At 40.9% G+C, this 12,504-nt stretch overlaps 1 protein-coding gene across 2 annotated transcripts in view; it reads right to left on the bottom strand.

Moving 5' to 3' along the window:
- dscama (Down syndrome cell adhesion molecule a) overlaps positions 1–12,504 on the bottom strand; it is a 100,252-nt gene that overhangs the window by 19,562 nt on the left and 68,186 nt on the right. For both annotated transcript variants that reach the window (XM_030745885.1, XM_030745886.1), the window contains exons 12-17: positions 3,179–3,375; positions 2,515–2,611; positions 2,248–2,376; positions 1,860–2,027; positions 1,241–1,311; positions 76–319 (exon numbers count right to left, since the gene is read on the bottom strand). In XM_030745885.1, the coding sequence (XP_030601745.1) occupies positions 76–319; positions 1,241–1,311; positions 1,860–2,027; positions 2,248–2,376; positions 2,515–2,611; positions 3,179–3,375 (906 nt within the window). The remainder of the gene's footprint in view (positions 1–75; positions 320–1,240; positions 1,312–1,859; positions 2,028–2,247; positions 2,377–2,514; positions 2,612–3,178; positions 3,376–12,504) is intronic.

Consider the following 12,504-nt stretch of genomic DNA (forward strand, 5'->3'; position numbering starts at 1 on the left):
CTCATGTTCAAAACCATGTGTACAATATTTCACATTCATTAAAATGTTGATGAATCATGTTTCCTCCTCTCTTACCATCCTCCAGCGTGGTAGCAGCCACCTCTGTGGAAGACGGCCCTGTCCCGGCGCTGTTGCTGGCTTGCACCACGACTCCATACTGGGTGAACTTCTTCAGGTTATCCAACACCAGGCTCTCTGCATTGTCCCCTGTGGTCTCCACACTGATCACACTGAACTGGTAGTTTCCTCCTGAGCTGTACTCCCTGTAGCCTACCTGGTAGCCTCTGATGGCCCCATTTTGGAGGTGCTTTTTGGGCGGCTGGCAGAAAAATGAGAAGACTTATTGGCTGTATTAAATATTCACTGTACTAAAGAGGGAGTGCTATAACATACACCCATAATTTGTCAGTTAATCTTATTTTTCTCTCATGCTCCTGTTCACATTTGATGGTGAAATTCATTTTGTTTGTAGCACCCAACCTACCAAAATATAATCAAACATGCATTAAGGATGTATTCAGGGCTTAATGGTCAATATGGGCAGGAAACAAAAATGTGTAAGACACCAAGCAGGTGGTGTAGCACGCAACTAAACACATTCCTGATTCTGCTGGAGGAAAAGAAAATGTTGTAACGCTGGACATGATTAGCATTAGAATCAATCTGACTCTTTATCTTTCCTAATCATTTATTGAGAGCACTAAAGCACAATCCTCTTCACTGCCAGTCGAGAGAAAATGTGCACTTTTTTGTTATTTAAGGCATATAGTGCTCTGATTCATTAGCCATGTGTGAAATGGTGACACGGATAGATGCACAATTTGAATAACTATGAAATACAAAGATTCCAGCTTTAAACACGGCCAAATGTTATTGCATATCATAGCAAATTACTGGCATCCCTCACTTTCAACCCACTAGATGAAAGATGTAAATGCTGTAGCTACAAGTTACTTACAGGGTTGTTTTAACACCTTTATTTATTCTGAAAAAAGCCAAGTGATAAAATGAAATCCTAAAATTAACTGCTTCAAATTTACAAAGTAAAAAAAAAAAGGTGCCTGCTGCTGAGCCAATCCACAGGAGCAGCAGCGGGTTCAATGTTTAGTTCAAAGATTTATGGACATAGTGGAGAGAACAGCTCTGGGATACATTTCATGATTTCTTTAGCTGCATCTGTATGGATACAAGGACTATACACATTCAGTCCATGGAAACACACAGGATCAGATTAACTTACCCTCCACGTGACTCGGATGCTCTGAGAGGAGAGGGCTTCCAGCTGCACATCCTGAGGTGGACCATCAGGAGCTGAGACCATCAACAACATGCACATCTGATTAAAGTGTACACATCCAACAACGCCTGTCTCAAAGATTAGAAATGAGTGAGTCTGTGGAAAAATATGGAGGCTGTATTTCTAGGTGGCTGCTGATGGTGAGAGGGGGTTGCCGGAGCAGGGAGCACTTGGGGGGTAATTTGCAAAGGGGTCCTGCTTTAGTCTATTGACCATAGTGTGACATTTACTGCTGTGGTCGCTAATTGAAAAGTTTTGCTTTTAGCGCAGGGTCAGCGTGTGTTCAATAATGCATCAGAGCCAACAGGCTGATGCCACTGGGCTGTTAATGAAGTGACTCAGTGGGCCCTTTACCTCCTTTTGCTTCCCATCTCTAATTTGCTGCTCACACTCTGATTATTGTCTTTCTCAGTGTGTTTTTGCTACACTGACTTTTGTGCTACTGTACATTATTCATGGACCTGAAAATCAGATAATTACACGTGTGCATTATTTAGTTCTGCAAAGAAAACCGCACAGAATGCATTTAGCTTTGTGTGGGATTAGGTCTCTTTATTCTTACCTGCTTCGTCCGTGGTGATGGTGAGCTCGTTGCTGGCCTCACTCTTCCCAATCAGGTTCTTGGCGAACATGCGGATGTTGTAGGTGGATGAAGGGTGAAGGTCAATGATGGTGGCCTGGTTGAGTTGAGGTGAGACGTCTTTGGTCTTTTGTGCAGTATCCCAGGAGGCTGAGAGGGGAGAGGCCAAGTTTTATTGGTGGGACTGAACTCAAGGGAGAGGTCAAATCAGGCTAAGTGCATCAGGGCATGCTGCATTAAATTACAGCTTTGAGACTAAGTGAATCCACTAATTCTCATCCCATGATTTTCTACTGGGTTAGTGCTTTTGCTGATTTGGGTGCTACAACCACGAGCTTCTAATTATGGATCTAAATGAGCTTTACTGTACCTGATTTATTCTTGCTCTCGATATCAAAGCCTGTGATTGGGCTGTTGCCATCAAATCCCATAGTCCAACGCAGGGCAATGGTCCTGTCCTTCACTTCTCTGATCTCCACTTCTGGGGGGTCTGGGGGCTCTACAAGGCCCAAAGTTAACTTAGCATTACTGGACTCCACATGCAATTACAGGTGTACATTCGTTGTTGTGAGGATTTAAAGGATCTGCTCAGGATAGGTGTTATCTGACCTTGTTTGAGCATTTCAGTTAGATATACCTTGTACTGTGAGCTGTATGATTCCTCTGTCTTCACCAAAAGAGTTAATGGCGTGGCAGGAGAAGAAGCCAGAGTCCTCCCTCACTGTGGGCATGATCTAGTGGATGCAGAGGAACGAGAGGAAGTTAATAATGAATGGGTGTAAAATAATACATGCCTTTTGGGCCATTAGTAATACTGACATTACAAAGCGATAATAATTGTTATCTTTATATTTCTGGGATGTTGCCTCACCATGAGGGTCTTGGCAGGATGTGAAACATAATTTGGAAAATTGGTTCCCAGCCTTTTTGGCTTGGGATGCCTTGAATGCAATTTGCAGCTTTACTGTAGATAAGCAATCTATGCAGTATAACCAAGGACAGATTTTTCCCTTCACAGAGTTTTTCAGACTGAGAAAATGAAGATAAAAAAAAATACAATATTTTTTTCTTATTCCTTTAATGACGTGATGACCCTTCAAAGTCATCTCAGCACCCACTGATGCAAAATCCTGACCCCATGGTAAACATCCAGTATCCATCTTTGGATACAGTCTATGTTTGGGACCATAGATTTAAATCTAATTAAACTCAAAGGAAAGTCTTTGCACATGCATCAAATATTAAACAACTGCCATTCAACAACAAAATCTACTCTCAAACTGACCACTTCAGCCTCCTACCTGCAGAGTGGAGATGACTTCATCGCCCACCTCCTTGACAGAAACCACGTAGCGGCTGGTCTCAGGGTTGATGATGCGTTCCTCCTTTTCCCAGCGCACCATGATGGGTTTCTCACCATGGGCCGTGCAGCTCATCTTCTTCTCTTCACCCTGCGTGGCCAGTGTGGTGTTGGGGTAGGATGTGATCATCGCAGGAACTGGTGTGAAAATAAAGTGGAGAGAAAATATATTTTTTATTTATTTCACAGATGATATTGGTACTTGATATGAATTGAGTTCTATTAAATCCATTATTCAAAGGAACAGCAACTGAAGATATTGATATTTTATATTGAAAAGGTATTGTTGTGGTATCAATTGAGATAAAAATATTTGTGTGATACTGACCTTCACTGATGGCCGCCAGAAATCTATCAATTTTCTGCTAAATGTTTAAATGTAGTGTGATGAGAGCTTTAAAACAGTGTGTATGTGTGTGTGTGTGTGTGTGTGTGTGTGCATATATTTATTTTTTTTTATATCTTAATCACCTACATTTATTCAATGATGGCAGTGAAAAAGCATAAATGATCAATCAATCAATCAATCAATCAATCAATCAATCAATCAATCAATCAATCAATCAATCAATCAATCAATCAATCAATCAATCAATCAATCAATCAATCAGGAGTTAACAGGTTGATGACCTGTGATCAGATGAAAGGTGAGAAGCAGGTGCTGACAACTCTACTGTCCTAAAGATAAACTTAAAAAAATGAATGAATGAATGAAACACTCATACACACAATCATAACTGTCTGCTGCACAATCAGCAATCAAACAACATCTGACAGGCACCAAGTTTCCTGCATTATTTCTGACTTCCTCAAATGTATAGTATTAAAATGTTTTAAATAATATTAAAATGTATTGTAAAGTAAAAAAAACAAAAAAACATTAAGCATGAAGTGTGTATTGTTAAAACATTGTTACCAGACATAAAACCTTCCTGTAATGTTATGTTGATGGCAGCACACAGCTCTGATGTGCATCTTGTATCAGAGGGTCCTAAATGGTACAGTTATGCTCTAACAACACTCTGAAGATGCCATACTAAACGCACACTAACGACATACTGTACATGGATCATTACACCCACAGCAGAGTGTATAACAACCCTCTACTCCCAGATGCTCACACACATAAACACACCTCGGCTTGTGCATGCACACAAACACGTTTACTCACTCTCATTTTCTTTCCTACACACACACACACACACACACACACACACACACACACACACACACACACACACACACACACACACACACACACACACACACACACACACACGCGCGCATGCACAAAGCGTGACTCTGCTGATGTGCTGGGATGTGTCAGGCAAGTGGTTGCAAACATTTAAGCCTCATCTCTTATTCACTCTGCAGCCATTTGGGGCTCGGCTATGGAAAAGAACGCTGATTTATTTTGCATGACAAGTATGAATTTTTTGTGAGACACATTTGGAAAAGTGAGGGGAAATAAATAACTGCTCCGGCTTTATGTAAACGTTATCATTTGAGAGCACAGCTACTTTCATTTCGCCAGGTAAGTGGTTCAGCGGTGGCACAGGGCCGTGTGGTTGACACTCCTGGCAGAGTGGGATACTATGCTAGGTGACAAAAAGCAAGGGCAGTGAAGAGATTGAGACGGCTCTGTCTGTTAGGCATGGAGAGGTGTGTGTGTACTGTAAACTTTGAAGATATTTTAGCATCTAGGATTTTGTAGGGAAACATATTAAAACTACAGTAATCACAAGACCACCATTTTACAGTCGTCATCAGTCGCACGCACTCATCATGAGCATGACTATCATGTTAGTCTGGAGCTTTTAATGATTTCTTATTATTCCAGGGTAGAATGATTATACAGCAAAAATCTTTAATAACTTTAAAAAAGAAGAATTGCATATAAAAGTTTGAATTCATTTTGCATTTTCTCTAATCCACACAGGGCCAAAAAGTATACGTAGGGACTCAAATATATAGACTAATATTTGGTTAGATAAAATGAAGAATTTGGAGGTAGTCCGCCTTCTTCATTATTCCTTCCACTTTGTGCAACGTGTCACTGGCAGCAAACCAGTCCCAGAGCATGATGCTACCACCACCATGCATGAGAGGTACATACCTCTTGTCATTGTGGCCAAAAAGCTCAATTTTTGTCTGACTATAAAACTTTTCTCTATAAGGGATCTGGCTTGTGGGCAGCTGCAAATTTCAGTCCATAACAGAAAGATAGTTTGAAGTTATTTAGCTTCCAGTTTATGGCAGGCTTGAGCCTTGGTCATTCCTGGGTATTTCCTGAACATCCAAACCAATTTCCTTTCATCTGAGGGTGACAGTTTGGGTCTGGTAAATACATCCCAATAACCTGTACCTGTGTACAATTGTTTGAACTAATGATTTTGGAATCTGCAGATTTTTAGAAATGGCTCCAAGAGACCTTGGAGACCTCTACTATTCTCCTTCTTAGATCTTCATTGAGTTCCTTGGACTTTCCCATTCTTCTGAGTATTGGTCAATCCAAAGAGTGCTGTCAAACAAATCCTTTTAAAAAGAAACTAGCAGTTGTAGTCAATCACGGCTGTTAATAAGAAGTTAATAGAGCTTAGACTTGTCAAGCTAAAGACACTGTAGAACCTTCAGCACCACTTATTAAAACATTTAAGTGAGTATATGTAGCCTGTATGTATAACTTTGACCCTGTGTGGATTAGAGAAAAAACAAATTCAATTCAAACTTGTGCATCCAACTGTTGTTTGCTGAAGTCATTAAAGCTGTATGCAGTGCAATCATTCCAGCCTGGAAAAAGAACAGTTCAAAGAAGTCATTAAAAACCCCAAATTACCATGACCTTCATGCTCATGATGAGTGTATGTAACCTTCTCACCACAACTGTCTATAGCAAAGTAACATACAGTTTCTATTGATCTACTGATAAAAAAAATTTGATATGACTTAGATGTAGAATAATAACACACTGTTGCCCATGTTTTTTAAACTCCGCAACAGTTTTGAACCATGCCTCATTTTTTAAATGTTTTTCTAGGAAAATGGGAAGTAGATGCAGAAATAATGAAATCATGTGCAACATATATAGAAAGGCTTGAAAGTATGATTACATTTATTTAACACCAGTTGAAAGATCTTCCGAAAACCTGAAGAACTACTGCACATCAACCCTTTAAAAAATGTCAAGAAGGTCTGGCTCATTGGATGCAAATTATAAAGAAATGAGGGGTGGCTCAAGACTTTTGCGCAGTACTGTAAATATTTGCTCAAATAGATTAAGAGAAACTAGTGCTGTGCCTTTTCTGGGAGAGTTCACAGAGGGGTTTTCATTTTGTTTGTTTGTTTCTTTCTTTCTTTCTTTTGTAGTTTGAAATGCACAAGCAAGTGATGATATTATCAGATCTGAAAATGTAACAAAAGGTGAAAAAATTCCCAAAGGTTCCCCTCCTTTGGGATGATATTTTTTTCATTTATTTATTTAGCCATAGAGATGCATATGAATTCTTGATATGAGATAAGGTATGTGCAGCTTGTGTCTATGTATATGTATGTGTGTACAAGCCTATGTGTGAACAGCCCAGCTGAGACAGCCCTGAGGCCCATTTTATGGCCCTATAATTGTTGTGTTGATATATTTCTTTAATATCCAGCAGAATTATGGAAACGGAACCAGAGGAAGGAGTGAAGAGAGCGGGCGGAAGGAAAAAGAAAGAAACTGAGAGGAGAGATGGAGTTAAACGGGTGTCCCCTTGCGTCAGAAGGTTTCGGCTGCCCTGATGTCTAATTCAGCTTTAAACGTAACTGGAGGTGCACATGCAGATGTCTGGAAAGGACTGATCAAATCTTTAAAAAGACACAATGACATGTTGAAAGCTTGGCGTCATGTACAAACGCACACAGACAAGAAAACCACTCATGTATTGGTCTCCGTTAGGAGCCAGTACGATGTGACATGTTGCTGAGGAAGATTGGAGGAAGACATAAGCATACGAGAGAAGAAACAGTGGATTGCGTAGCGTATGTTTACTGCACAGCACAATGTGTCTTTTATGTGGAGGTGAGGAGAGCCCTGTTCCTACACAGCAACCCAGAGGGCAGTGATGATACGCTTAAGCCTGCAGGGGATTGTGGGGGATAGGCTGGCTGCTGATAGGCTACTCCCCTGAGACAAAAGCCTCCCCCCCTTCTCCCAGGCTCCCTTTCACCTGGCCAGGTTACCATGCCAACCAGCATCGGACAGTCTCTCCTCTCCTTGCCTCCCTCCTCTCTCTTTCTCCCTCCTCTCTACTCTTAGAAATAGGGCCATTTGTAGTAGCCAGGAATAGAACACAGACATTGATTTCCACGGGAGCATGATGATGATTACACAATCACACCCTGAATGTCGCAATGCAGAAATAAAAGACAATACAAAAAGAAAATGTTTCTAATGCCTGTAACTGCTGGTGTTAGTGATGTGGAAAACAGAATTAGCCAAATGGTGGAGTCAGGAGAATAATAATAACACATAATTATAGGTGAATGGCTACTTCAATGTGGGGCTATTCATCAGAGATCAAAGAAAGAAAGCAGTCAGACCATCTCGGAGCATCAATGAGATGTGAGAGGTGATGAAAAGGGATTTCATTTATTTACACGTCATTTGAGTCAGATTATTTGTTATTAATAACAAAATGGACTCAAAGACCAAGGCTCACTTTGGAAGTTGTGCAAAAAGAAAACCGTGTTATCATTTGGTGCTTTTAGGAAATATCTGACTTGTCCATTTACTGAATTTGTCATTCTGCTGCTGAGAGATTCTGCTGTTTGTGCTGCTCTTAGTGTATCAGAGACCACTTTTGATTCACGCTGTAATAATTAAAGTGAGGTCCTTTCCGATGGATGTTTTCATGATGTCATGTGAATTTCTCTAGGGGGCACTGTTTTCTTTATAGCCTGATCAGTCATTTATAGCCTGATCAGTTATCAGCTGTCACTTTTATCACAGCATAAACCACTGCTACTGAAAACAGCGCTAAAAATATGATAATTGCACATTTGCTTAATCAAACTGATCTAATAGTTGCTTTTAAAAAGTGAAACTCTTTAATTAGCAAGAAAACTTCTAGTGTGCCAACTTCTCCACAAATACAAGCTGTGGTACCCCCCCGCCCCCAGAACACCGGGATGCTAGTCTACATTTTGCACAGGCAGCCTGGCAGGCCACTGTGAGCCAAAGGGCACTCTGGCTCAATGGGGCCACAAGGACTGACAAGAAAAGACAAGCTGAGATGCATCTAGCTTCTTGCCTTGAGGGCACACTGTAAGTGGGCGCTGGGGAAGAGGCAGCCTTGATGTGGGGGATGGGGGGGGGGTATTGCGCTATGGTGATGGCTGGTTCACTGGCTGCCTGCAATGTACTGAAATAATTCCTTTAGCTGCACAATTGGCTTGGACATGAAGCATGATAGCAAATATAGGCCTGCACACTGGAACGGTGGGCTTAGTGTGAGTAGGCTAAGTAAACAAAAAGAGAGAAAACAGTGATGAGAAAAATGGCATGTCCTTGGTTCACGATGACACTTTCAACTGGTCTAGAAGGTTAAACTGGTCTTAATATGTCTAATAGATAAATTTAGAAAAAAAATAAGTGATGAGTAATTTAACCACCTTATCCCCAGGCTATTGAACTGCAGTGACTGATACCTGTACTGACTAGTGGAGTCTGCAAAACATGGCTCATACTTTGTAGTGTGCCGCATTAACATTATCATCACACTCCTCACTAAATTTTCAAAGTAAAATAAAAAAAAACACATTTTCTCTTCACTGGAAAAAAAGTATTTTGTCTTTGTTTACAATTTATTTTCCTGCTCAACAATAGTTGAAGACTAAACTGTTTTGTGCAAACAATGAATTTAGATGAAGTCTGACTGTTTGGTTTATCTAAGCTGTAGTCAAAGTCAGTCTCTGTAAAACTGCTCCCTGGAGGATGTTGTGTTTGAGACTGCTCAGTGACCACGAGACCATTTAGTACTGCACTTGAGTGAAGCTTCATCTCTGTCTGCAGACATTATGATGTCTAACAGGCTTGATTGGTCTTAATTGGCCCTGATAAACACTGAGTGGCTGTTGACTGACTCTGATAGCATCTGTTTTGGATTGGTAATGAACTGACTGAATAGCATCTGTTTTGTAGGTAGACATACTTGACTGTAAATGACATAAAAATCATTCATTCGAGCCACCATCTGCAACCGGTTTCAAGACGGAACAAAAACTGATTGCTACTCTAAAAAGGAAGCCTGTGAAAGAAAAACAAACACAAAGTGCATGTGCACACACTTGCACAGCTTAATCCTGATGAAAGAGGTTTCTACTGGCTGTTAGTGTAGTGTTGGTGTTCATCCTGGATGATGCATGGTGTATTATGACGAGACATGAGCCTATGCACACACACTCATAACAATGAAAGTGCCAAGCTAAGACATCACAATAGATGCAATTCATTTCCCAGGGAGTCCACCACAATAGCCTGGTGGAGTGGGATCTATCCAAAGCACTGCATTAGCTGCCTGGCCCATTATTCTTCAGTAATGGCTGCGCTGCTCTGCACTGTATCAGCGCCTTTACATTAAAGTGCGCACACCTTTGTGTGAAATCTATGTCTTTGTGTGGGCTTATGAGCTTGTGTGCTCACCTGTGTCACACATACACACTGACAGCATCTTCACCACTGATGTTTCTATGCTTTTATATGTCAGAGTTTCTCATTGAATCTATTGATTTTCCACTGTTTGCTTACTGATATGTCAAGCTGCATGTGGATGGCCAATAATACACAGTGAAGATCATACTATCTATCCATCACGTGAGTACTTCAGCATGCGTCAGCTTGTGTGTCTCTCAAATTGGCTCCTAAGCCTCTTAAGTGCTTGCCACCGTTCAATTAGTGTAGGCCGGTCTGAATAAACAACATAAAAGCAGCACACAGTGTACAGAACATCAACGATTCAGGCATTACTGTGGACTGCACTGTCTCTGTGAAGCTCAGGGAGAGACTATAAGGGTTAATGAGCTCATTGTCCACACACACACAAAGGGGATACACGATGAGGTGTGGCTCCCTTGGTACCCAGGGAGATTTGGGTTACTGCACAGGGGAGACACAAATCAGGACAACTACCACAACAACAGGCAGATGCTTCAGGAGCAGAGCATGCACCTGAGAGGCTGCAGACACACCTATGCACACACACAAAGACATTAAAAAAAGGCAAATAATCTGTTGTATAAAAATCCAAATCTTGCAGTGTGTTTGACACATGCTATAAAGACTGTGGTTTATATAAAGTCTGTCCAACCACTGAAACTAGTTTCTAAATCATATTAGAAGTTGTGCTCAAAATTGTAACCCAAATGCAGCTGCTGCCACTGTGTGATGAATTAAACTTCTGTTTTATTCTGTAATAATGATTTTACAGCATAATCACAGTGTAACTCAAACATGTGCACCACCTACTCCAACATAGGAAATTATTAAATCTGCAAAAATACTTTTCTGATCGCAGTCTGACAAAAGGTTTTGGCTGAACAGTGATAAACCAAAAATGGAGCTGACTGGAAGTGCAAGCATCTGTAAACAGGAAATCCGCAGTCAACAAACAATCTTTACACTTCTCTGCTGTTTCACTCTGCAGCTCTCACTGGGATCATTTCATTTGTCAAATCAACAGAATGCTAATCCAAATATTAAACTGCCTGTAATATTACTCATACAACACAATGCTCCTGTAGGACACAGACTAGACTACAGCATGCTCCTTCCAAATGTTGACGTTATAAGAAAGTTACGGCTCTCTTGTGATGTCATGAGCTTTGAGAATGTCAGAAAACAAAACGGGAGTGTGCTAAGTGCAGAAAACTGAACTTTCACAACTTTATCCGGAAGAAATTCTGATTTAGAAGCTAGTTTTTCAGCTGGGGACAAAGTGCTTGTGTTTTAGTTAAAGGTTCAGATTTTACCAACTTTGACATATCTGAGGACTGAGGAAGAGAAACACTTCACAGATATATTGCGAAGATTCGAGATTCAGTAAGAAGATTCATTTGTAACTCACGCTTGAATGGCATAAGAAACTGTACTGAGAGCTGCTGCTTCTGCGGCTTTGTGCATATTTGTCTATGAGGGAACGTGGGAGGCCTCAGTCAGACAGAAGGGGTCATAAAGGAGTTGAAGCCTATTTCGCTGTGGCTGGCAGACAGTTAGACACTCAGCAGGGAATACCCTGCTCTGGCTTGATAAGAGCCGTGGGGGCATAAGCTTCATCTAGCAGCGACCGATCAAAATAAGCACCCAGCCACAATAAACCAGCTGGAGATCACACAGTGCGCGCACACACACACACACACACACACACACACACACACACACACACACACACACACACACACACACACATACACACACACACACACACACACACACACACACACACAAACAAATCCACAATCACATGCATCAGCTAAAGTTCAAAGAACTGTACTTTTTGGTAAAACGCACATATCCATTATTTGTGAGGTTGTTGTTTGCACTTTCAAGAAAGCTTTTAAAAACATTTCTACCATTTCTGCAGACTGCTTTCAATGTCTCTTTTTGACACAATGCGGTGGATTAAATCTTGCATTCTCATGGTTTATTAAATGAACTTTCAACCTCAAGAGGGCAGTATTCCTATTAAAAAAGTGTATTATCTCTACAAGAGTACAAACAACTCAGCAAATAGTTTACATTTTCTTCTGCTTACTTCTCTATTGTTACAGAAGAGACCTAAAGACAAGAGAGAAGTCCTATAGAAGGACACAGAGAAGAGGAGAAAAGACATAGATAACCTATTCCTTCTTCCAACTTCCCTTCCTGTATTCCTTAGCCCTCTTTTCCACATGGCAGCTCTTCCCACATGCAGAATTCAGGGATTAATGGAGGGGAGCTAAGTCCTTGGCCACACAGCAGACAAATGCTGTACTTTCTCCAAGAGATGTACTGGCAGTGGCTGTGTGTGTTGCTTTTGTGGCATTCACTCAGGCAGAAAGCACAGAGGAAGAACCATGGTGACATCTTTCTGCTGGCGTGTCACAGGCTGAAGTTCAGCTCACTTAACCTTTGTGCTTAAGCTTTAACTTTTTGTTTTAATGTCAGCAGCAGCCAGTGCACAAAACAGGAGAGTCAACAGGACAAAGCCAAACATGTTAAATTTACATTTTTAGGTTCTGTCTGTGTTTTCCTGT

This window comes from Archocentrus centrarchus, chromosome 14, assembly GCF_007364275.1.
Source record: "Archocentrus centrarchus isolate MPI-CPG fArcCen1 chromosome 14, fArcCen1, whole genome shotgun sequence".
Classification (NCBI taxonomy): domain Eukaryota; kingdom Metazoa; phylum Chordata; class Actinopteri; order Cichliformes; family Cichlidae; genus Archocentrus; species Archocentrus centrarchus.